Source organism: Onychostoma macrolepis, chromosome 22 (genome assembly GCF_012432095.1).
Source record: "Onychostoma macrolepis isolate SWU-2019 chromosome 22, ASM1243209v1, whole genome shotgun sequence".
Classification (NCBI taxonomy): domain Eukaryota; kingdom Metazoa; phylum Chordata; class Actinopteri; order Cypriniformes; family Cyprinidae; genus Onychostoma; species Onychostoma macrolepis.
Window position 1 is genome coordinate 34,108,141 of NC_081176.1, and position 23,698 is coordinate 34,131,838.

Sequence of the window (23,698 nt, forward strand, 5' to 3'; positions counted from 1 at the left end):
CTTTGGAAATGTAATAGGTTACAGATTAAAAGTTGCCCTATTTGAAATGTAACGTAGTGTAACTTTCAATTACTTTAATAAAGTAATGTAACTAATTACATTTGATTTACTTTTCTAAATTAAAATTTCTAAATTTTTCTAAACTGTTAATAATTTTCAGACTTTTAAAGCAGGCAGGGTTAACCTTACTCAACACTGATTACTGTCAGACTTGCAAAATCCTTCATAACTTTAATTAAGATCAAATAAACGTGTCCTAAACTCCTGAAACATTGGCGGCTCATATTTTAGAGCAGTCAATGCAATTTTGGAAAGAATCTCATCAAATATTCTGATGTAACCCCCTTTGTAATCGTTAACATTTTTATAAGTAACTGTAATTTAACTACACTTTTTTTCTTTTTCTTTTTTTAGTTAACTGTAACATATTACAATTACATTGATTGGTAACACTAAGGTGGCCTTGTTATACGTTACATGTACTTACTATTATAATAACAATTTATAATGCATAAGTACATGCAAGTAACCCTAAACCAAACCCTAATTCTAACCCTAACCATAGGGTACTAGGTACTTGAATGAATAATTACACTGTAACAAGGACACCTTAAAATAAAGTGTAACCCTTTTATTTTATAATTAAAATACATAACTACATTACATGTAACTAGTTACTCCCCAACACTGATAATGTATTATGCATTATTTATTGTATTAATGCATTATAACTGGTATTCATGAATTCATACAATAAGGTGCATTACAAGGCATAATTAATGCATTAAAACTATGTTTGTAGTGCACAAAAGCAGTCTTAAGTAGCACAGGTATATTTGTAGCAATAGCCAAAAATACATTGTATGGGTCAAAATTATCGATTTTTCTTTTATGCCAAAAAATCATTAAGTAAATATTAAGTAAAGATCATATTCCATGAAGATATTTTGTAAATTTTCACCGTAAAATATCAACTAATTTTTTATTAGTAATATGCATTGCTAAAGACTTCATTTCAACAACTTTGAAGGCGATTTTCTCAATATTTAGATTTTTTCCAAATATTGTCCTGTCCTAATAAACCATACATCAATGAAAAGCTTGCTTATTCATATATAAATCAATAAAAAAAATTAACCCTTATTACTGGTTTTGTGGTCCAGGGTCACATATAAAGGCTTTAAATAAAGTGTTAACCAATTGTCTAACTTTAAATTATGCAAGGAAATAATAACAATGAAGAACAAATTTTTCAAACAGCAGTGCCCGATTTAGCTTTTCAGTGTTATTTCAGTTTAATTAGTATTTTTCAAAATTGATTTTTAAGATTCAGCCGACAGTGGCATTCAGAACACAACAATGTACAGACTCCAGCTGCCTTTGCTTGAAGAGTCTGCGTTTTCATATTTGCATAGTGTGTTTCAGATCAGATCTTGTGTTTGGTGTTAATTTTGTGATGTAGTAATGAAACCGTCTTTGTCTTGGTAAAGCATCGAATCCCTCTGAGAGCAGCAGACCGGCGTCGTCAGAGCAGCACAGTCCCATCATGCCCCAGCACGACTGGTTCGTCTCCGCTCTTCACTGCGCTCTGAACAAGGCTCGCGCCGAGCCTCCCGCTGACCTCAGCGCCGCCGTGGAGCAGCAAGTTTACGACTACCTCACAAACCTCCGCGAGGGCCAGCCCCTGCAGCGCGCTCGGACTGACTACGACCCCAAACTGGACGCCAGGGAGAAGCTGTTTCCCGCGCCCCGGCAGAAGACCAACTGGGAGAGCTTCCTGCGGCCCTACATCTACAAGCCGGCCGTGTTCACCTTGCTCCTGGAGAGCGTGAAGAAGAAGGTGGAGGAGCTCCAGGTTCAGACGGAGAGAGCAGCCTCTCATAGTGACCCGGACAAAGTCCAGGAGCTGCTGAAGCTCATCCAGCTCAACAAGAAGAGCTCGAAGGGACAGGAGGGAGATCCAGATGCGGTGGAGGAAACCTGCTCGCTGAAGAGGAAGGTGGATCTCGACGCTCATGAGGGAAGCTCAAAACGCCTGAGAAATCAGCCCAGCGAAGAGCTAAGAGAAGGTGAGGAGAACGAAGATCAGGGCTGCACCATGAATCCCGTTTTAAATGCGATCACGATTTCTGTTTCTGTTGATTTATTATGCAGTGGTCTGCGGTATTTGCCCGTTGGTTTTTATCCTTTAATTTGGCATTCTTGCATCAAGCCTCAAAAAGCTTTTATGGTTGTGGTCGCCAGATTGTATGCAATTTGAAGTTCAGTAATCTCTATTGAGATATTCTCCCCAAAATAAAAGTGTAAGGGCCGTTCACACAGAACTAGTGTTAATTTTGTCAGCTGTTTTTAATTTAGTCTGAAATAAATGAATCTCAGTCCTGTGTCAAATGTGCTTTTTACTCATTAATTTAAGCCTCAATTTAGTCCTGAAGTAGCTCTAGTCTTCATCCAGGAAATCAGTCTATTAAATTCAGAACTAGACTAAGTCTATTTAAAACCATGACGGAGAAAATCTGGTTTAAAGGGCCATTTTAGTCTAGGACTAGGCTTAATCTGAAATCTTTTCGTCATGCTGTTTAATGGTTAAACTGATTTAAATGGTTAAATAATTATTTGTGTTCAAAATATTAATTGCAATGATTGTTATCATTTGAGAAATTTATTTTTGCATTTCAGGTATTGCACTTTCACCAGTAATCAATAGAATGTGGACTTGCGCGGTCTGTGTGAACGGCTTGGTTTCAGTAAACAGCATCTTCTCTGCATTGATGTTCTCTCAGCGCTGCATCCAGTGGGTTCGACTGGATAGGCTAGAGAAAAAAAGCATTAAATGCAATGACACCTACTTCGTCATCGCATCTCGTGCACCATTGATAACGCTGCCTGACGCACACCTAAAATTCAAATGCAACGTTTTTGCATTCGAATGTGGATTTTTATTCTAAATTCGACGAATATTCTAAATTTGCATTTTTTTTTTTTTTTGACAGCCCTAGTTTGAATTGTGTAACAGCTGTTTACTGTTGCTGTCAGTCGTTAATCTAGTGTCCTCTGTTCATCAGCGGACGACAGACAGTCCACTCCATCTCTGGCTAATATTCTGAGCAGCGTCGGTCTTCAGGACACAGACCTGAGGAAGAACAAGACTCAGGGAGTGCTGAAGATCATGGAGATCCTGGACAGCTTTGGAAAGACCAGTCTGGACACGGACCTGCGCAGAGACAAGAGGCAGGGGGCGCTAGAGGTCTTACGAATGATAGACACCCTGACCAGAGGCAGCACAGAGTCGCCTGAAGACACCGAGACGACGGACATTTCTGACAGCATGTCCAGACTCGGCCTTCCCACCGACCGCGACATCGACCTCAGGAAGAGGTTTGTGGAGGATGAGCCCGAGAGGAGCGACTGTCTGGAGGTAGATCAGTGTGCTCAAACTACTCAACATTCACACCAACACAAACTCCACTTTAGTAGGGCTGCCCCCAAGTAGATGACAAGAAGAGGCTTAGTCGAATAACATTTTGTTAGTTAGTCACAAAAAAAATTAGTGCTCCGTGATGGACAGATAGTTAACGGCTGGTCCTTGCGGTGATTATATTATATCGGGCAGGAAATACAAACGTTTGCCTATCATTTATTCATCTCAAATATGGCTTATCATTTGAAACTGAAATATGTACACTGCCATTCAAAAGTTTGGGATCAGTGAGATTATTAATGTAATGTTTCTTTTGCTCATCGAGGCTTTATCTATTTGATCAAAAATACAGCAAAAAACCTGATGTCTTATGAAATATTATTACAGTTTAAAATAAGTTTTCTATTTTAATATACTTTAAAATATAAGTTATTCCTGTGAAGCAAAGCTGAATTTTCAGTGTCAAATGATCCTTCAGAAATCATTATAATATGCTAATTTATAATCAATGTTGGAAAAAGTTGTGCTGCTTAATATTTTTTGGGACCTGTGATATTTTTCAGGATTCTTTGAGAAATAAAAAGTTAAAAAGAACAGTGTTTATTCAAAATAGAAATTGTTACATTACACACTACTATTCAAAAGTCTGGGGGCAGTAAATTGTTTCTTTCTTATTTCTTATTTATTTTTATTAATACTTTTATTCAGCAAGGATGTGTTAAATGGATAAAAAGTGATAGTAAGGACTTATATTGTTAGAAAATATTTATATTTTTAATTAATGCTGTTCTTTTAAACTTTTTATAAGCCTAATCAAAGAATCCAAGAAAAAAGGTTCCAAAAAATATTAATCAGCAAGCAGTTTCAACACTGATAATAAATCAGAATATTAGAATGATTTCTGAAGGATCATGTGACACTGAAGACTGATGCTGAAAATACAGCTTTGCTTTACAGGAATACACTATATTTTAAAAATATTAAAATAGAAAACCAATTTTAGAAATTGCAATAGCCTAAGAGTTCACAATATTACTGTTTTTTCTTCTTCTGTATTTTGATTAAATAAATACAGACTTGATGAGCATAAGTGACTCCATTTAAAAAAAAACAAGGTCAATTATTTCTTAGGTTTGTAATATAGGCCTAACATAACATAATATAATTTAATTTATTAATTAATACAAACTGAAGTATTTAAACTGAGATATGTAAGTTAAATACTAAAAAAAAAAAAGAAAAGTGAACGTGAATTCTTCTATACCGATCTAAACATCCCTAAAAGTACAGTTTGCACAATACACCTGTGCGTGACTGTAAATGTCTCTGAGTTTTGTTACTGTTCTGCGCCCATCATCCGCTATTTCCAGCACTTAATCAAGCCACTCTTCTTTAATACATGAGGACGTTTTATTTCACATGTCATTGCGTTTGCGTTGGCTCTCGATTTGAGCTCTTTCGTCCGCAACCATTGAAGTATTCGGTTTCTACAGATACTCATTTGGCGCAAATCATTCTCTTTCTATGAAACCTGTAAACCGGTTTTAACTCTATAGTGGTTTACCCGAGCATTGCAATTCTTCCGTTTTTACTTTTTAGCGTGTGCGCGGCACATTATTTCTCTGCGCGGCCACGCTGGAAGAAGTGTGTGGCGCACAACTTAGAGGGAACATTGGTCCTGTGATATTTTTTTTTCAGGATTCTCTGAAGAAAAAGTTAAAAAGAACAGTATTTATTTAAAATAGAAATGTTTTTTATACTTTTATTAAATGCGTTTATTATATTATATGTGTTAAATGGATAAAAAGTGATTTTAAAGACTTGTATTGTTAGAAAAGATTTCTATTTTGAATAAATGCTGTTCTTTTTAACATTTTATTCAAAGAATCAAAGAAAAAAGTATCACATTCCAAAAAATGTTAAGCAGCACAACAGTTTCAACTCTATTTAATTATTTAAAATAATTATTTAAATGGTCTAGGAGTGTAACGGTACTCGAATTTCTCTCTCTGTGCTTGTCCAGTGTACTGCAGCTTCATCTTTGCAGATAACACTGACTCAGAAAACACTAGTTTATTAATAAATAATTAAAATATCTCCTTGCTATTTTTCCCGACACATTACTTTTGCCGGTGCTTTGCAGCAAGCTTTATGCATGTGTATATTTAGGTAATTCAATTAATATAAATGTGTGATCAGTCGACTAATGGATTAAATGAACAACTATTAGAAAATATTTTAGTTGGGGGCAGCCCTAATATGTTCAATACTTGAACATGTACATTCTGTTGTCGTTCCAAACCTGTGTGAAAGTATACAGCGACCGGAGTCTGTTAGGCTTCAAAAGTGACCAAATTATGCCTTATATACCAAGATTTCTTTATATGTATTTTGAGTGATGAACAGAACAGTTTTAAAACTGATGTTTGGTCACGAGATGCGTGAAAATAATGCGTGTGTTCGTACAAGCTTTAGTCTGTTCCAGAGATTTGGTTTCAGGGAAGATTTATCAGTGATTTATGAAGTGCACTCTTTCATATGGCTTTGTTTACTATATTTAAAAGAGCGTCCAGAATATTCTGTGAATGTGAACAGAAGTTATTTACTTTGGTTTTAAATAATTTCGTTATCTTGATGCAACAGGTTTGAGACATGAATACATTGAAGCAGAGGTTAGTGTAGAAATTTAAGGATAGAGTTTGGGGAGAAAGGTTTTCAAGAAGCGTAGATGCCATTCTGATGGTCTAATTTTGACCAAATGGCATTCCCAAAGTGTCAGTTTTGGGCTAGTTGTTTTGAGAAAAGCTGTTAGCTGAAGTGCTTGATTTTCACAGAAAGAGCGTGCAACAGACTACGTAGAGAAGACGCAGGTGAAGAGAGGAAAGGTAGGTGAGAGAAAGATAATTTTATGCTGGTGATGGGACAAGACTAAACAAATGAAAGGCACTAAACTAATTTAAAAAGCCATTGTCATAAATTTGACTTAAAGGGGTCATGAACTGCCTTTGTTTTTTTATTCTGTACTGTTCTCTGAGGTCCACTTAGGGTTGTAGACTCAGAAGTAAACACCCACTGCTATGATTGGCTAATAGTTGTGTATGTTTGACAGCCTACAGCCTTCACAGATGGATGCTGCTGTGATTTAGGTTTAAAACACATAAATAACTCAATGCATATCAAACCATCTGTAACAGACAAAGCAGTAGTGATTATGTAATGAAAACAGTTACTCACACTTGTGTTTCGACATTACTGTCAGATCCAATATAGTCGCACGGCATCATCTTTTAATTTCAATCTTGCATCGAATTGTGCCTTGTTTGTAAATGTATTCTGTTATATTGTAACAGGGAGTTATGTAGAATCGGTGGGCGGGGCTAAACAGGCAGTGCTATAGAATCGGTGGGCGGGGCTAAACAGGCAGTGCTATAGAATCGGTGGGAGGAGCTAAACAGGCAACGATGTAGAATCGGAGGGCGGGGCTTATCCACACTATTACATCATAGAGTAGAACATTCCACAAGCTGTCGTTTTGACAGTCTGCTTTCAATATAAGCTGTTTTTAGACAAACAAGGTTTTGATTTCTGAAACTTACAGTACGTTTTATAGCACAATGACCTCTTATGTCAAAAGATCAAGGGAATTTTGTTTTCTCAGTTCATGACCACTTTAATGATTAGTCCACTAGAAAAATATTTAGTGGGGGGAGCCCTAATATTACTTGAACGTGCATTCTGTTGTCATCCCAAACCTGTGAGACAATATCTTAGAGCGATTATTAAGATCCAGCTTATTTCGGAATAGTCCAGTTTATGCATTATATACATTTATATATGAGTTTTATTATTATTTTTTTTATATATATTTTGAGTGATGAACAGAAAAGTTTTAAAACCGTTCATTATATTTAAAACAGTGCCCAGGATATTCTTTATAAATTCCTGTTCCTCCAGGAAAAAAATATCATTCAGGTTTGGAATGACTTGAGGGTGAGTGAATGAGAACAGAATTTATTTACTTTGGCTGTAAATAGTTTGATAATGTTGATGCAACAGGTCTCTGACATGAATACTTTTAAGGAGAGGTTAGTGTAGAAATGTAGAGGTTTTCAAGTAAGTCTAATGTTGACCAAATTGCTTTCCCAAAGTGTCAAGAAAAAAGCTGTTAGCTGAAGTGCTTGATTTTCACAGAAAAAGCGTGCAACAGGCTACGTAGAGAAGACGCAGGTGAAGAGAGGAAAGGTGGGTGAGCGTTTGTGGCAGAAAGAGAATGTCATGCAGGTGATGGGACGAGAAGTTACATTGTGGCACCAAACAAACAAAAAAATGCTTCAGTGCTGAGAAATCAGATATCTTCATTAAAATTACACACTTGTGTGATTACAGTTCATATAAAGATGACTTTATCTTGAATCGCACACTCTGGCTATGTTTGGAATGGCATATATTGCATACCTCATACCACAAACAAATACTATGTAACCATAAGCATTTCAGAGAGTAGCATACTACATTGTAGACTTTTTTTGATCATATACTTTGATAAATCTTGTAAAACAAATATGAGTCATTTGCAAAACTTTTCTCTAACAAATTATGTACAGAACCAAAGTTTAGGTATACAAAACTGAAGATCAGTAAACATTGTGGAACCAAATAAATAAGAAACGTACGTTTATTAGCAAAACAAATCAGAAAGCTTGGAGACACGGCATGCTTGATGTAAAATAAAAACAAAATACACAGTTTAAATAAAAATCAGCAAACACTGTGGAACCAAATAAGTCAAGTCAAGTCACCTTTATTTATATAGCGCTTTTAACAATACAGATTGTGTCAAAGCACTTAACAGTATCAAATTGGAGGATAGAGTGTCAGTAATGTATAATGATAAGATTAAACACTCAATTTTCAGTTAAAGGCATTTCATTATTGAATTCAGAGATGTCATTGTCTAGCTCAGTTTAGTTTAAATAGTATCTGTGCAATCAAATCGGCGATAATCACTAGAAATTAAGTGTCCCCAACTGAGCAAGCCAGAGGCGAATAAATAAGAAACAAAATAAAAAACTTCCAGTATCACCTTAGATTAATGGCAGAAGACAACAGGCCTTTTAAAATCCAAAATATTTTTTAAAAAACTGTGTTTTTGCATGTCGTTTTGAAACTCTTCTGCTATCGTCTTGTCTGTCTCACCTCTCTCTTCTTGTAAGCTTCTCCTCGCTTGATAAATGAAATCTGATCTGTGAGGCGACTGTCGTTCGGTACGCTGCACTGAGCTGCTGCGTTCAGTTTTTAATTGTAGTGTCTGTTCTCTAACTGAACTAAATGATTTTTATTAGGCTACTATAAAAAAAAAAAATAATCAAAACGGCGGTGCTGCAGTGGGCAAGTGACTGGAATACACCGGTAATACCGTCAACACCGTCTATCACAGCAACCCTAGTCCAGACACCCATCATTAAACTAGACATCTGCCAGATTGCAGACTGAAACGCCATGATTTCAGACTCATGCCTGTCTATAAGGAGAACGTGCTGCTTTAAAATGTTGAATGTAAAATGTCACTTTAAACTCAATGCCATAATTTTACATTGTCTTGTGCTTTAGCTTGAAATTATGCAGGGCTCATACTGTACTCATAAAGCCAGAGAGGAACTATTTAAATAAATAAATGTGACTAAACGTAACTAATGCACAACTGACAATCTGGAATACACAGAGACGAGTGGAGCGATACAACTCTTATATCAACACTCAGTCAGCATCTTTCATTTTCAGATGCACGTGACAGTCATTTAATTTTTTTTTTATGCTGATTGAAAGCTTCTCTTTTGTCATTTCACCCATATGAAAAATTATAGAATAATATAAGATGGATATCAATGCTGATTAGTTCCATAATATGAAAGCAGCCCAATATAAAACACAAAATGTATCATATGTAAAATGTAAATATACTCCCAATAAGTGGCATTTATATGTGCACCTGAGCAACAGTCCTGCAGTGTTGACAAACTGCTCTATTCTGAACTCCAGTGATGTTGCTTTTATGCAACAATGCTGTAACTTAGGGAATATACAGTATAATATTAATGTACAAACATGAAGTATAAGAGTGCATTGTTTTTCTTTTTTTTTTACTTTAAGGCAGCTCAAAGGTTATTTCACAATTTAAGTCCCTTTTTATTTTATTTTTCCCCCTTTTACTCAAATAATGACTCAAGAAAAAGAGCTGATTCAAGCACACTGCATTGTGTCTTATACAGCCTCTACACAGTGTGCTCTAGTGTTTTACTGCACATTTTGGCAAATGTAGTAGGTCATCAGGTATTCCTTGCATAATGAAAATCCACGTACTGTACTCGTCACAGTATATATTCTGTGGTAGTGTGCTGTTCCTTTCATAGCCAGTGTTGTGCAGTGAATGTAGAGAAGTGAGTTGTTCTGTTTCCTCACCTGCAATTGAATTTAATGTAGCCTATTTAAAGAAACAAAACAGAGCAGATGAGCTAGAGCACTAGAATACTACTGCATATGATTTATGCTCTTTACTTAAATGCCAGTTGCCAGTTTTGCATCTAGCCAAAAGTATTGTTTATTTTTATGTATTTATTCAGTCATTTGATTTAGAGTCCTAAACACTTGGTGGTGGTTTTGACTATGTTTTTGCCATTTCAGGAGGAGACCGCTGGTAGTTTGAGTAGTTTAGAAGCATTTAGCCCTTGTTCAGATTCTGGAGGACAGCAACGTGGCGTTAACCTGCTCGGGGAGAAGACCATTCCATGGGTGCTGATTCCCATCACAGGTAAACTCAGTTCATATCATGTGAAGAACAGTGCAGAATGCCTAATAATGACCTTGCAAGTCAACAAGTAACACTGCAAAAAAAAATAATTTCCTAAATTTTTCTGTATTCACTAAACTAATGTCTATACAAGTTCTACCCTTATGAAATATTAAAAGACTTGAAGATAAACTCTGCATTTTTCAGTTTGGAAGCTGCATTAATGTATTGGAGGGAGTCTTAATTTGTGATCTCTGGAAATCAGAGTTGTATTAATTTGATGAGTGGGTTCAGTGTTCTGTTATATATATCTGTTTATATATGGGAACACACACAATAGTGTTTCCCGAGAATGAGCACTACACCAAGATTGTCCTCGTGTTAAAAAAAAAAAATGTAAAAAGTAGTGCTGTCAAACGATTAATCTAATTTAAGTTTTGTTTACATAATATGTGTGTGTGTACGGTGTATATTTATTATGCATATATAAATACGCACATACAGTATATATTTTGAAAATATTTCCATGTATACATTTATATTCATTCATAATTTATTTTATATATATATATATATATATATATATATATATATATATATATATAAATATATAATGAACTAATGCTGTCAAATGATTAATCGCATCCAAAATAAAAGCTTTTGTTTACATAATAAATACACACATTATGCACATTATGTATCTATAAATGCAAGCACATGCATATATGTATATTTAAGAAAAATGTTGTTTATATATTAAATATATTTATATATAATATAAAATGTATACACATGTAAATATTTTCTAAATATATACTGTATGTGTGTGTATTTATATATACCTAATAAATATACACAGTACACATACATATATTCTGTAAACAAAAACTTTTATTTTGGATGCGATTAATCGTTTGACAGCACTAGTAAAAGGTAGTCCTCAGTAATTTTCATTGCATGCCAGTTGTTTGTAGTTCATAAAAATACAAAATACTTGAAAGAATCTGGATTTTCTCAATTGCTTGCTTAGGTCTGAAAACAGAGAGATATTCCCAGAGACAGATGAACTGTCCTGAAGACCCACGCTTCGTTCAGAGCCCAACTGTGTCTACATACGCCACGCCTGACATAAAGGACCTGTCCCCTCCCTACCAGCCAGACAGCAGCAACACAGCGGTGGATCTAGATGTGCAGACGGCAGCAGAGGTTGAGGATGAAGAGCCCGTTGCTTCGGCTGTGGCCACAAAGTGTTCTGTAGACGGCAGCGGTTTTGACCACATAGTCGACGAGCTCGTGTCTGGTTTCTCCAGTGAGGTCGAGCAGCTCTTGAGGGCCAAGCGTATTTTTTATGTTTCTTGCTCCAGCACTCAGGGCTCACGAGAACCGCTCCAGACTCCAGCTGTGCCACTTTCCAATTACGTGTCAAACTACAACACTCCGTTTCCCGTCAGTAACTACATCAGCTCTTTCCACGACAGCCTGATGGTGTTCATAGACCCTCAGCACGTCAGTCAATACCACGAAGATGTGACTTCCTCCTCATCTGCTGCAGAAGTTCCTTCAGATGTCCCTGATACGTCCTCCAGCTTTAATCCCTGTGCTTCCTCGTCTTCCAACAACACCTTTGAGTCATCTCTGACACCATGCTCCCCTTCTAATGCCCTACCTGACCCAATGACGCAGCCTCAACTTCCCTCAAGTTTGCCCGACCCTGATCTCCAGCAGACACCCCAGCAGATGTGGGCGTTAGAGCAGGACTCGGTGACCCAGAAGACTCAGGATGCGAGCGTCCCTCATGATCTTCATGAGATGAATGGTAGTTTGGTTGCTGAGACTACGGGAGCTGTGGAGGGTCACCCCGCTGTGCTAGCTGAAGACGGCCCGATGGGACACGCTCATTCTGCCATCAGCAGTATCATCGATCAGCTGCAGCCCGAGGTGATCAGTAACCTGGTGGAGATCATTAAAGGAGTTCAGAAGAACATAGTCTACTTCTACATCCATTGCACCGATGAGGAGGAGAGTGACGTCTGCTGGGAAATTAAGGTACATGTAGTGCGGCAGTGGGTCTGCCAGTCCAAATCCATAGCTGCGGGAACATATTTTATGTGGGGGATGCAGGGGGGCGGAGCTTGATGTTGCAGGGCAAGGAAACAATGTGTAATATAAAAAAAAAAAAATTCTTTAGTATTTGTATAATTTTCAGGGGATTTTACTTAATATTAACCTCTAAATTATGCACCATTTACCATCTGCAATACCACAGTGTAACCACTAGATGGCTGTATAGCCCTATATATAAATACATAAAAACCGTTTGCTGAAAAAGTACGCGAGAGCTTTAAGACATTAAGCACATGTATTAGGTTATTCATGTGGATATATTTTCCGAAATTTTTAAAGACTGCATTTAGTAAAAGTTGACATTGTTGATTTGAAGTGTCAGTTATTATTATTGCAGTCAAATCTGCATTTTGTTACTCACTAGCTACAGCGTTATTCAGTAACACAAAATTCATCAATAAATATTGGTTCAGTGTTACATGCCATGATCAGAGACGGTCTGCGGTCGAGTTGCATGTAATGAGTGATTGGCAAATTCAGATTCAAGTAGCTAAAAAGGTTTTACAAAGCATTAACAGCACTTCGAAACAATGGTGTTGAGCATTATGAAATTTAGAAGCTAACTGAATCACGCAGTGATCCAATGGCCAAAAAGTTCTCTGATCCAAAAGTCATCAACATATAAAAATGAAATCCTTTTTAGTGTAATTTTATGAACCCATGTTGAAAAATTAAAAAAAAATCAAGCTGTGTCATGCTATGTAGAAATCCAATTTTTGCGCATATTCGATTGGAATCCGATCATGGTTAGCAAGTGTGAACCGATTTTTAAAAATTCATTTTGAGCTACATTCATTATAGAATTTTGCACAGTTTTTTCTCATTCCCACGCCGTGTAAAATGTAAACACGAAATCGCTCACTCGTTCACTAATCTCTGTGTAGTGTATGGCAGTTGAGTACACTATATCAGAAAGAAGTGAACAAATTCTGCTCAGCAGACACGATTGACTGGTAGAAATTTGTCAACTGGTAGATATTTTGGACTGTCGTCTCTATCTCATTTATGCACTTACGTCAAGTTGTGGTGCGCCGTGGTCACAAAAATTGATCGTTTGTACACTTTTAAGCATTGCGGTTTTGAAATTAGTGATTTTAAGCCATTTAAATGCAAACAACAGTGCTATACGCGTGACTCTTTCTGAGCGCTGACCGCGTATATGAATCCACCGCTCATAGTGCGTGAGTATTTTTGTTGCTTTATTGGCCTTAAAGGGTTAAATACACATGTTTGAGTATCCTCGTAAACAGTCATTTAGGTCTTAAGTGAAAGTAGACAGCTAAGAAAGAAAGCACATGTGTAACAGTATATTGGATCCGGATGTTCAGTCTTACAGTGACAGCAGTTCCTCCCGTCTGTCATTTATGATCTGTCACTACTCTTGACTATAACTTTAATAATAAGAAATTTAATTTACACATTTTACACACATTTAATTTGAAAACCATGCAGTGTCTTTGATTAATTTATACAATGTATGTAGCGTTTTTATTTCCTGAAAACCTTATTAAAAGCAAAAATAACCATACCGTGATTTATATCGTTATCATGATATAAAATTACTCATATTGTGATATAAGATTTTGGTCATATCGCCCACCTCTAGCTTAATATGTTCATAATCATTAAATACTATTAAAATACTGGCAACAAAAATTAACACACGACACTTACACGTAACCCATAAATTTAATGTTTATAATTTTTAGTATCTGGAAACTCTCCCGAGCATTATGACAATAGTTAGGCAACCGTTTACATTAGGATGAATACGCTACCTACAGGTGATTAGCGAATATATTTTTTTAAATCATCCATCAAATTATCATCACATCCCTAGCATTTTTTGTAAGTTAACAATTCCACCTCAATAAAACTGTATTGCTGTTACTGTTTTATTCAGTAAAATGAAAAAGCGCCACGGGACACTTAAACCGAATCTGAACAGTTGCGATACACAATGTGGACAGTCAAATCATTTAGATCGGATATGCACACAAATCGGATGTGGACTGACAGTGTGGACAAGGCTTTCCTACACTTGGTATAAATGTGTTTCAAATGCATATCCATGGCACAATTGATAAAAAATATTCCACACTATTAGAAATTCAGAGCATCTTGAAGTCAGATGTTAGTAGCAGGTGTAAATATGGCCAATTAGGCAGAAATGTTTCATTGACTTGAAGAAGTGTGGAAATGTAGCTTAAGTGCAAGTGCTACATGAATTGAGGAGGAGGATATAAAGGCTGTTTGTCACTTAAGTTGCCCAGAGATCTGTAGACATACTAACCCTGTACTGTTTCAACATTCATAACAGGAATATTTGAAGAAGTTGGGGGATTTGGAGTGTAACCCTCATGGTTTCCTTGAAAAAAACAGCAGTCAAGACAAGCTGCTGGTCATCATTCAGAATATGGACATCGCCGCACAGGTTCACAAGGTAAGCCAGAGCTCAGCATTTCGGTTTGAGATGTATTATTAAAAAAGTATGTTGATTTTCTTTAAAATTTTGCAACCGGTTCCAAAAACTGGAAAGCACTAGATGTTGTGTTCTCTACCCATAGATCCCTTCTCTAGTTTCCCTGAAGAAGCATCCGTCTGTGAGCTTTGCTGGCGTAGACAACCTGAGTGACATTCAGAACCACACCTACAACGAGCTCTTTCAGTCTGGAGGCTTCATCGTGTCAGATGAGCACGTCCTGAACCCAGCCGTCATCACAGCAGGTACGTCCATCTCAACAGGCTTTCACTGGGGCTGCGACGATAAATCCATGCATCGCCGTTCCTGAGATTGTTGCTCTCTGGAATCGATTCTGAGCTTAGTTTTTAACAGCAGGTGGCGCTTTAGGCTAGTTTTTGTCATGTAAGTGGTTAAATGTACTTGCACTTGGCTTTTATGACGTGAGATTAATGAAACAGAGTGTCTATTAACACTTGGTGCAAGAAGCCCGTCTTGTTGGCAGAGACTATATACACTGTCCCAATCACACGTTGGTGGGCGGAGTTAGTCGGTTGTAGTTCATCAGTTCCAGTGGCACAGATGGTAAAGCGTCTTTTTGAAGGCGGGTTCGAACCTGCCTTTTGCCGAATTTTTTTCTCCCTTTTCAAATCTTGTATCACATCATAAAGGCATTTATTTTCAATAAAAATTAAGGAAATAATCAAAAAGTTGAAAATAAAGTATCAGGCAGGTGTAGGGAGGACTTTATTGTACCAGTAAGGTGGCATCCATTTAATAATTTGAATTAAAATGATCATTTACACTCAATACGTTATTATTGCACGCTGTTTTATAATGTACTGTAGTTACATTATTAACGAGTAGTATAAATAGCAGAAAATGTTGCTATTTTATCATAGTGTAAATAGCATCTATCGCTAAGAAAATATGCTATTTTCACTTAGTGCAAATAGCTGCTGCCTTAATGTAAACACAGCCCACTATGAACACCCTTGTAGTTCGCTTCAACCTTTTTGAACTGTACGAATGATTATTTTATATTCAAGTTCCTGTGTGTCAAAAAACACAGTGCCATCTGCTTTTAAAAACTAAGCTCAGAAGCGATTCCAGAGAGAATCACGATGCATTACGATAATCTCAGAATCGATGCAGAACGATTTATTGTCTCAGCCCTAGACAGACGTGTATGGCCGCTGTGCTTTTGTGTTTTGCAGTGTCTGCAAGTTATTATTTTCAACTCTTCACATTGCATTATTTAACATAATAATTATTTACAAGAGAATTTTCTATTTTTCACATTTTCATTTTAAGCAATGCGTGCTTTATTTCAATTGTTCAGAATATTCAATAAATAACCATAATAAATAGTGTGGGTTTCCTTAAATATTTTAAATATTTTTAAAATCACAAAGACATGCACTTTCATTAGAAAAAAACAATATCCCACCTTGTCAATGAACAAAAAAGCAAAAACATAAAATAATAAAATAAAAATAATCTTAATAAATACTAACATTTTAATACAATTAAATAAAATGTAATAAAATAAAATACAATTTTAAATTCAGTAAAATTTTAATATTAATAAAATAAAATAAGTTATTTTAATAATAATAATAATTTTTTAAAAACCTTGCTGTGTTAAGGTAACTGAGACTTGTTATAGCACTTGCATATCATTGCTCTTTTGTCTATTTTGATTGCTTCCATTGTCCTCATTTGTAAGTCGCTTTGGATAAAAGCCTCTGCTAAATGACTTTTAGCAAGTCATTTTATTTTTTCCCAAATTCCATTCTATTTTTTTTCTGGTTTCATTTTTCTCGACTGTTTTAATTGTTAAATTAAACTTTGTTCATCAAAAAGCATGTCTAATTAATAGCAATCTTGAAACTTACAATATTAAACAGCAATTTATTGAAATTACTTTTATTGAGTCAGTAAATGACTAAATATAATGTAGTTGTTCATTAACCGTAGTCAAGGGAAAATGTTCAATTCATCCAGCTTTTGATTTTAGGTCATATCGTCCAGCCCTAACTTAACACGCGTTTCAGCAAAGCGTTTTTTTTCTGTTTCTAGAGAAGCTTCAAGATATCCTTGAGTACATTGAGCAGCTCAACTCTCCTCAGAGCCCCTGGAGGTGGAGGGTGCACTTCAAATCACACAAGAAACTCCGAGAGCACAGCAGGTTTGACACCGAACCCTTCAAACTTTGGAAGCGCAAGCACATTTTTTACCAAGTGGTGACAGAGAGTGGAATCTGGGTGAAATCGTGTTCTTCGTGATTGATTTCACTGTAAGAACTGTTTGTTTGTGTGTTGTTTCCAGGCTCAAACCTGATGCTTTGAAGCTGTTCGAGATCCTCAATGAATACGAGAAGAGGCACATCATTGAGATCCTGTCGTACCACGACTGTGACTCTCCATCACGTCCAGCGCCTGACCTCGATTGTCTTGTGGATCTGCAAGCGAGGTTCATCAAACAACGACACCTGATATTTCTCACAGGTGCTCTTAAACAATATAATGACACAAGTGTACTGTGTAATCGTTGTCTGTTGCTTACATCTCGCTGTACATTTGCATAGTAGGGCTGTACCTGCCAGTGGTTTCCATTTATTTTGTAAATGTTGTTAAAAAGCTGAAATGAGTGCGTTTAACCGATGTTATGCGACTAAAATGTATTTTTTTCCTCTCGCAATAAGTCATGTCGACGGATGTTGGTAGGTTCACATATAGAAAAGTGAAAAAATGGGAGTTTTTACTAAATTAACATGTTTCCAATTTGTCTGATTTGCCGGAAGTCCTTCTGTCGTTTTCTTGCACTTTTCCTCTCCGTCATTGTTGCCTTTGTCAGTCTTACATCTGCTTGTGGTTTTAACGCCTTCAGTCCCATGTGTCATCTTGTTAACATCGGTGGTTATCTGCAAACATTAGGTTCATGAAATTACTCTTCACACCCTTTGTTCATCCTGTTCTACTTTATATACAAAGGAGGTCAAGTACATTTGCTTAATCAGTATCATTTTAAATATTTCAGGCTCTTTGAAATCACATGGCAACCAAACATTGTTATACTCAAGCATTAACAAAAGCAAGCAACGTAACGTTTCTTTGAAATGGGTAAATATCAATTCAATAGATAGCGAGGCCATACAAGGAACCCAGGGTCCTTCTCTCTTCAAAACCAGCACTAATGCAGAGTCAGTGAACAGAAAAGAGAGGAAAATTGTCACATAAATCACATAAATCTTCAGAAGAACAAATAACAAACCAAGCTTATGATCAATCTCTTCCCTAGGGTAAAAACATTGGCAAAAGCTTGCATCTCTCCATCTAAATACAGGACTAAATAAGGAGGATCCAGCTCTCTACAATGCCTGCTGTAATCAACAAGTCATAGGGAATAACAGTAAGCAGAGGCGGTAAAGTCTCTGTGTTTGAGATTGCAAGGTTCAAATTCTGTTCTAGGAACCAGAGGCTGTGGGCCCTATGTAGGGCCCTATGAAATCTGTTTTATTTTTTCCCAAATTCCAGTTTATTTGTTTTCAAATTCTGTTTTTTCTGGCTTAATTTTCCTGGATTCCGTTTTAATTGTTAAATTAAACTTTATTCATCAAAAAGCATGTCTAATTAATTAAAATCTTGAAACTTACAATATTAAAAGCAGTTTAATGAAAATTACATTTTTACAGGCCCTATGAAATTTTTCTCAGATTATTTTGACCAAATCCTGTTTGCCATTAATTTTCTGGATTCCATTTTAATGGTTTCATTAAATATTAATAATCAAATTTTTTTTTTTTAAATACAAATTTATTGTTTGTTTTGTTTGTTTTTCCCCAGAAATACAGTGTTGTGTATTTACATTTTTCTGCTAAAAAAATTCTGTTAAATAATTCCTTTAAAAGATTGTTTTAATAATAATTTCGGTAACACTTTACAATAAGGTTCATTAGTTAACTACATTAGTTAACATGAACTAATAATGAACTGCACTTATACAGCGTTTATTAATCTTTGTTAATGTTAATTTCAACATTTACTAATACATTATTAAAATCTTGTTAACATTAGTTAATGCACTGTGAACTAACATGAACTAACAATGAACATCTGTATTTTTATTAACTAACATTAGCGAAGATTAGTAAATACAGTCACAAATGTATTGCTCATGGTTAGTTCATGTTAGTTAATACATTAACTTATGTTTAACTAATCAACCTTATTGTAAAGTGTTACCATAATTTCATTAGCAGCTGTAGTACTATCATTACATTAAGTAATATTTCTGTTACCATTTCTTCAAGTTAAACCAAGCTTTTATTTTGACGGGTTGCTGTCAAGACCTTCTGACCTACTGTTTTTATCAATTGCATTATTTAACAGTAAATTCTGGGGTGTTTTATATGATTATGGAATTATTTGGCGAATGCTCATGCCTAAAATAACGTTTGTTTAAATCCCATCCAACAGGCTGCCAGTTTGAGATGTTTCCCCACTACTCCAGCAGTGGCATCGTCATTGCCAATGTTGATGACATAAAGTTTATAATAAGCAGTTTAGCGGATGGAGGAAATGTGGACAGCGCTCCTTCGGCAGAGACTTACGACACTCTCGCTCCAGCGTCATGTAAGTGATTCTGTTGGCTGACAGCATCCCAAACTACACGTCTTGCTCTCACTGTGAATGAGTTTGCCACCACCAGCCCGAGTGATCTTTATTATTCATCTCTGAGGAGAGGCCAGCTAAAACTCAAGGCAGAGAAAAGCATGTAATGTCCATGAACTGCTGAACAAACAGAATAGGAAATAACTTGGTGTTTGCTAAAAGAGTACTGAAGGTTCTCAAACACGCAGCGGCATTATGCCACGATAATAACAACCAAAGTAGGAGACGAGACAGAGGACAGAGGAGACTGTAAAGGTTGTGCTTTGTAAAGCCTTGTCATCTCATTGGGTGGACGGACATGGATGAAACACTCAATAGAAATCATCTGTTTACCTTTGGGATCAACATTCACCTCTGAATATAACCATGGCATCTCAGCTGGAACCAGGGTCCAAAATAAATATATAGTGTTTTTTTAAAGACTGTCAATTTAAGTACCTTGAAACAATAGAAAATATTTTTACCAATTTTTTTTTTTTTTTGTCCTAATAATAATGGGAATAAATATAGATTTTTTTTTTTTTTTTTTCTTCCATACAAGATGGGGCAACAGCACCTGTCACAAAAATGTGAAGACATTTCCTATTCCTAATATTAATTTTGGCAGTTAAAGTGAGGAGTCGCCACATGGGGTTTTTGGAGAAAAAAAAAGTCATCCTAGATATAGATTTGTGGTGATTAAACTGATGCAAAATTTATCAAATAAATTTAATTTGAATTGCACTCACCACATTTTCAGAGCTCTAGATCTTTTGCTTTGTTCTGAATCAGGGACTTGTATTGGCATAATGTGGTACTTTTTCAATGGTTTGGTTCGCTTTCGCAAAGCAACAATTCAAAGCGTACCAGAATGTGTTTATGCAAGTAAAACTGGTCCGAGTGCAGCTGTTGATGTCTAGGGATTCTGCTCATAGCTGATAAATGACATTTTACATGTATATATCTCAAGACAGCATTCTTGCAGTGCACCTGTTTCAGTGGCCCAGGTGTCCTTGTTAGTGTAATTATATTACATTTAAGTGCTGGGTAACATTAACTACATGTACGTACTTCATGGTTAGGATTAGGGGTTGATTTAGGGTTACTTGCACGTAATTATGCATATTTAATTATTATTATAATAGTAAGTACATGTAACATGTACCTTAAAATAAAGTGTTACCAACATTACTTTTAAATTTACAACAAAATATCTGCTACTTTTTCAAATAAGTAACAGCAGTTGCATTGTTTTCCCATTTATTCACTGACAGCTCTCCTGTCCCCATGTTGAGAGAAATTGGGACAGTGCACTTCCTTCAGCAAGAGGCACTTTTTAATTTCACTTTTGGTGTGAAAGAGCCTCTACAGTTACCAAAAACAAATAAGCAAGCCCAGCCCTGGTGACAAAAAAGTAACGCAATGCATTACTTTCCATAAAAAGTAACTAAGTAATGCAATTAGTTACTTTCTTTCTAGACTAGAGTAATGCAATATTGTAATGCATTACTTTTAAAAGTAACTTTCCCCAACACTGGTTCATTAGAACCAAACTAAAAGAGAAAATGAGCCAGGCCTTCAAATATTTTAGAAACCATCCATTATGCTGCAGTAAGAAAGAAAGAAAGGTACCAGTCAACTGGCCAGTAACCTGTTTCTTTTTCTTGTCAAAAGCCAATTGTTACCTGCTGCTTTTGGCACTTGGTGAGTGTTTGTTTTGGACCCTGTGTTTGTGTGTGTGTGTGTTTGTGTGTGTGAGTGACCTTTTGCAGGTCTAAAGACTGTTGTTTTAAGATTCAGATTAGATGTAAAAGTTTACAGAATGCTATACGTCTTAAAAACACAAAGTACAAAAAAAAGGTTCTGTTTTAATGTGTAAATACAGAAAGGGTTTCTGTTTGGAACCATAACTTTTTAACTGTTACATTCACAACAGAAATAACCCTCGAGACCAATAAAGTAAACTGACATTAGTAATACTTTTTGTATCTGGTTAGGAAAAAAAAAAAACTGTATATATAGAATTCTTCCAATAAATGTATTTTGATAAATCCTACCTTTTATCTCTTTATTCTTCGTTACATTTTCTGTGTGTATTTCATGGTTCATGAAAATAAACAAATAATTGTAAATGCCAGCAGAACTGATGCTTAGGATACTACAGTAACTTGAATGCAGCCCTCCTATATTTAGAATTCAAATTCATTTTGTGGGGGCGTAAAGTTATTTTGGGCAACATTTATTTTTCTGAAAATGACCAATAATTCTGAATCTGAATGTTTTTGTCCACCAACATGCAAAACTTGATTATTACACCACTTGACAATATTTGAGTCTTTTATTGAAAATGACTGTTTTCCCTTGTTAAAAAAAATAAAAATGCTGGAATATAGAGATTATAGACCTATTTCTATGCTCAAAATCTCTTGAAAATCCTTATGTCACCGACTATATGATCTAATGACTCTACTTGATCCGACTGTAAGGATAATGTTGAGCCAGTTGAAAATTGTGATAAGTATTGAAATCTTTGCTTCAAATTATGGATCGAAACCAGTGTACTCTCAGAATTGGGTAACTGCTATGTATTGAATTCACCTGAAGCTGTGATTGTTGATGGCTGTAACCTCTCTCTTGTCCCTGTAGTGAGAGACGATAGCATGTCCTTGGACTCGGACCTGGATTCTTCAGATAACATTGTCCTGGTCTCCGTTCCACCGGAGACGCCCCGTGTTGTCCCAGACCAGCGCCCGCTCTCCGAACCCTCTCTCCGAGACCAAGCCAATCCGATTCCTGTGATCACAACCACCAGCGAGACGCCGAAACCATTAGACTTCGTGGCTCTCAGTGAAGCGATTTCTCACTTCAAGGCTTCCAGGATGTTTTCCCAGTCGGACGCCGGCGAATCTCTCCAGATGACTTTTGGAGTCGATCCTCACCAGAGCTTCCTGAGCCACAGCGATCTGTCCGATTCCTATCCTCAGTGCTCCTCGGAAAACCACAGTCTGTCCAATACTCGGCCTGAGACTCCAGTCTCTTGTGCCTCAATCAAAACTGAATTGGCGGTCGCAGCAGCAACTGGGGCTCCGCTGAGCTCTTCTTCTCCAGTCGAAGCCAGTCGTGAGCTGGTCCAGTATGGAGAAACAGCAGCTGAGAGCACCAGCAATATACTGAATATTTCCAAAGCTTGGGAGCAATGCAGCACAAGCTCCACGGACACGACTAATGCTGGACAAACATCCATTGTTTCAGAGAAGCCTGCAGTGAACAGTGCTAGTTCCTCTGAAGCAGCGGTCAAACACGAGAGCAGTGGTTTTCTTCCCAGAGCGGGCAGCTCTAGTCAGGGCTTTTATCCAGCGCTGCAGAGCTTCATGGCGGGCCCTAGGTTCATCTCTCACAATGCTGCTGTTGGGCTCAGGCATCCTCTTCTGAACTGCACCGTTTCCAACAGCCTCGGGGTCATGGGAGCTCCGGTCTTCAGAGGACTCTTGCCCAATCCTAGCATACAGATGTGGAGCGGTGGTTTAGCGCAGGGCTCGGCGGCAGCGGGGGGCCTCTGGGGGGCGCACTATGGTGTAGATATGCAGCAGATGCACAGGTCTCCGTTCCTCCAGACCTGGCAGGGAAACCCTGCGTTCCAGGGCGACGCATATCATCCCAACAGAGGAGGATTCGGTGGCTGGTGAACCAGCAACGCGTGTAGATAGTTTTCAAACTCATGTTTACAACTGTCTCAGTTCAACTTTTGTATAATAGAAGAGAAATCAAACATTTCTAGGTTTTCACTGAAAGTGAATTAAAAAAGTAATTCATTTCATATTTTTCAAGAGAGCAATATATTTGTATTTTGCTTTTGCATGTTGGTCGGGCTCAATGTCGGTTAATTTTCCCCTTTTGTGAAGAAGCTCAAGGCCTTGGTTTTAATATTATTATTTTTTATAAAGCCGATAATATACATTAAACAACTTTCAAACTAGTCTTTGTAACTGAGTGTGTCTGTATTGCTGATTCAGAAGTAATATCGGTCATGTATGTTGAGCAGAACCAGTGTGGAAAGTACGGTCGACTTTGTTTAATTTAAAAGGGTTTAAATACGTTTAATTCACATGTAGGGAAAACTGTAAAATTCACATTCAAGTCATACGAGTCGTTCAAAATCAACCCCAGAAACGTCTACAATGAGTCCTTAATAAGAGCGTCTAACAGAGTCTTATGTCAGACAGCAGCATCTCCGCTGTTCACATCTTGCA

General features: G+C 36.7%; 1 protein-coding gene across 4 annotated transcripts in view; it reads left to right on the forward strand.

Moving 5' to 3' along the window:
• Positions 1–23,134, forward strand: part of tasora (transcription activation suppressor a) — a 35,691-nt gene extending 12,557 nt beyond the window's left edge. Inside the window, exons 14-25 of one of the 4 annotated variants that reach the window (XM_058759410.1) lie at positions 1,491–2,069; positions 3,066–3,418; positions 6,256–6,306; positions 7,613–7,663; positions 10,103–10,229; positions 11,239–12,254; positions 14,653–14,775; positions 14,900–15,059; positions 16,876–16,984; positions 17,125–17,303; positions 19,275–19,430; positions 22,095–23,134. In XM_058759410.1, coding sequence (XP_058615393.1) covers positions 1,491–2,069; positions 3,066–3,418; positions 6,256–6,306; positions 7,613–7,663; positions 10,103–10,229; positions 11,239–12,254; positions 14,653–14,775; positions 14,900–15,059; positions 16,876–16,984; positions 17,125–17,303; positions 19,275–19,430; positions 22,095–23,134 — 3,944 coding nt within the window. The remainder of the gene's footprint in view (positions 1–1,490; positions 2,070–3,065; positions 3,419–6,255; positions 6,307–7,612; positions 7,664–10,102; positions 10,230–11,238; positions 12,255–14,652; positions 14,776–14,899; positions 15,060–16,875; positions 16,985–17,124; positions 17,304–19,274; positions 19,431–22,094) is intronic. The other 3 variants (XM_058759412.1, XM_058759411.1, XM_058759413.1) reach the window with 3 other exon arrangements.
• Positions 23,135–23,698: the final 564 nt, after the last annotated feature.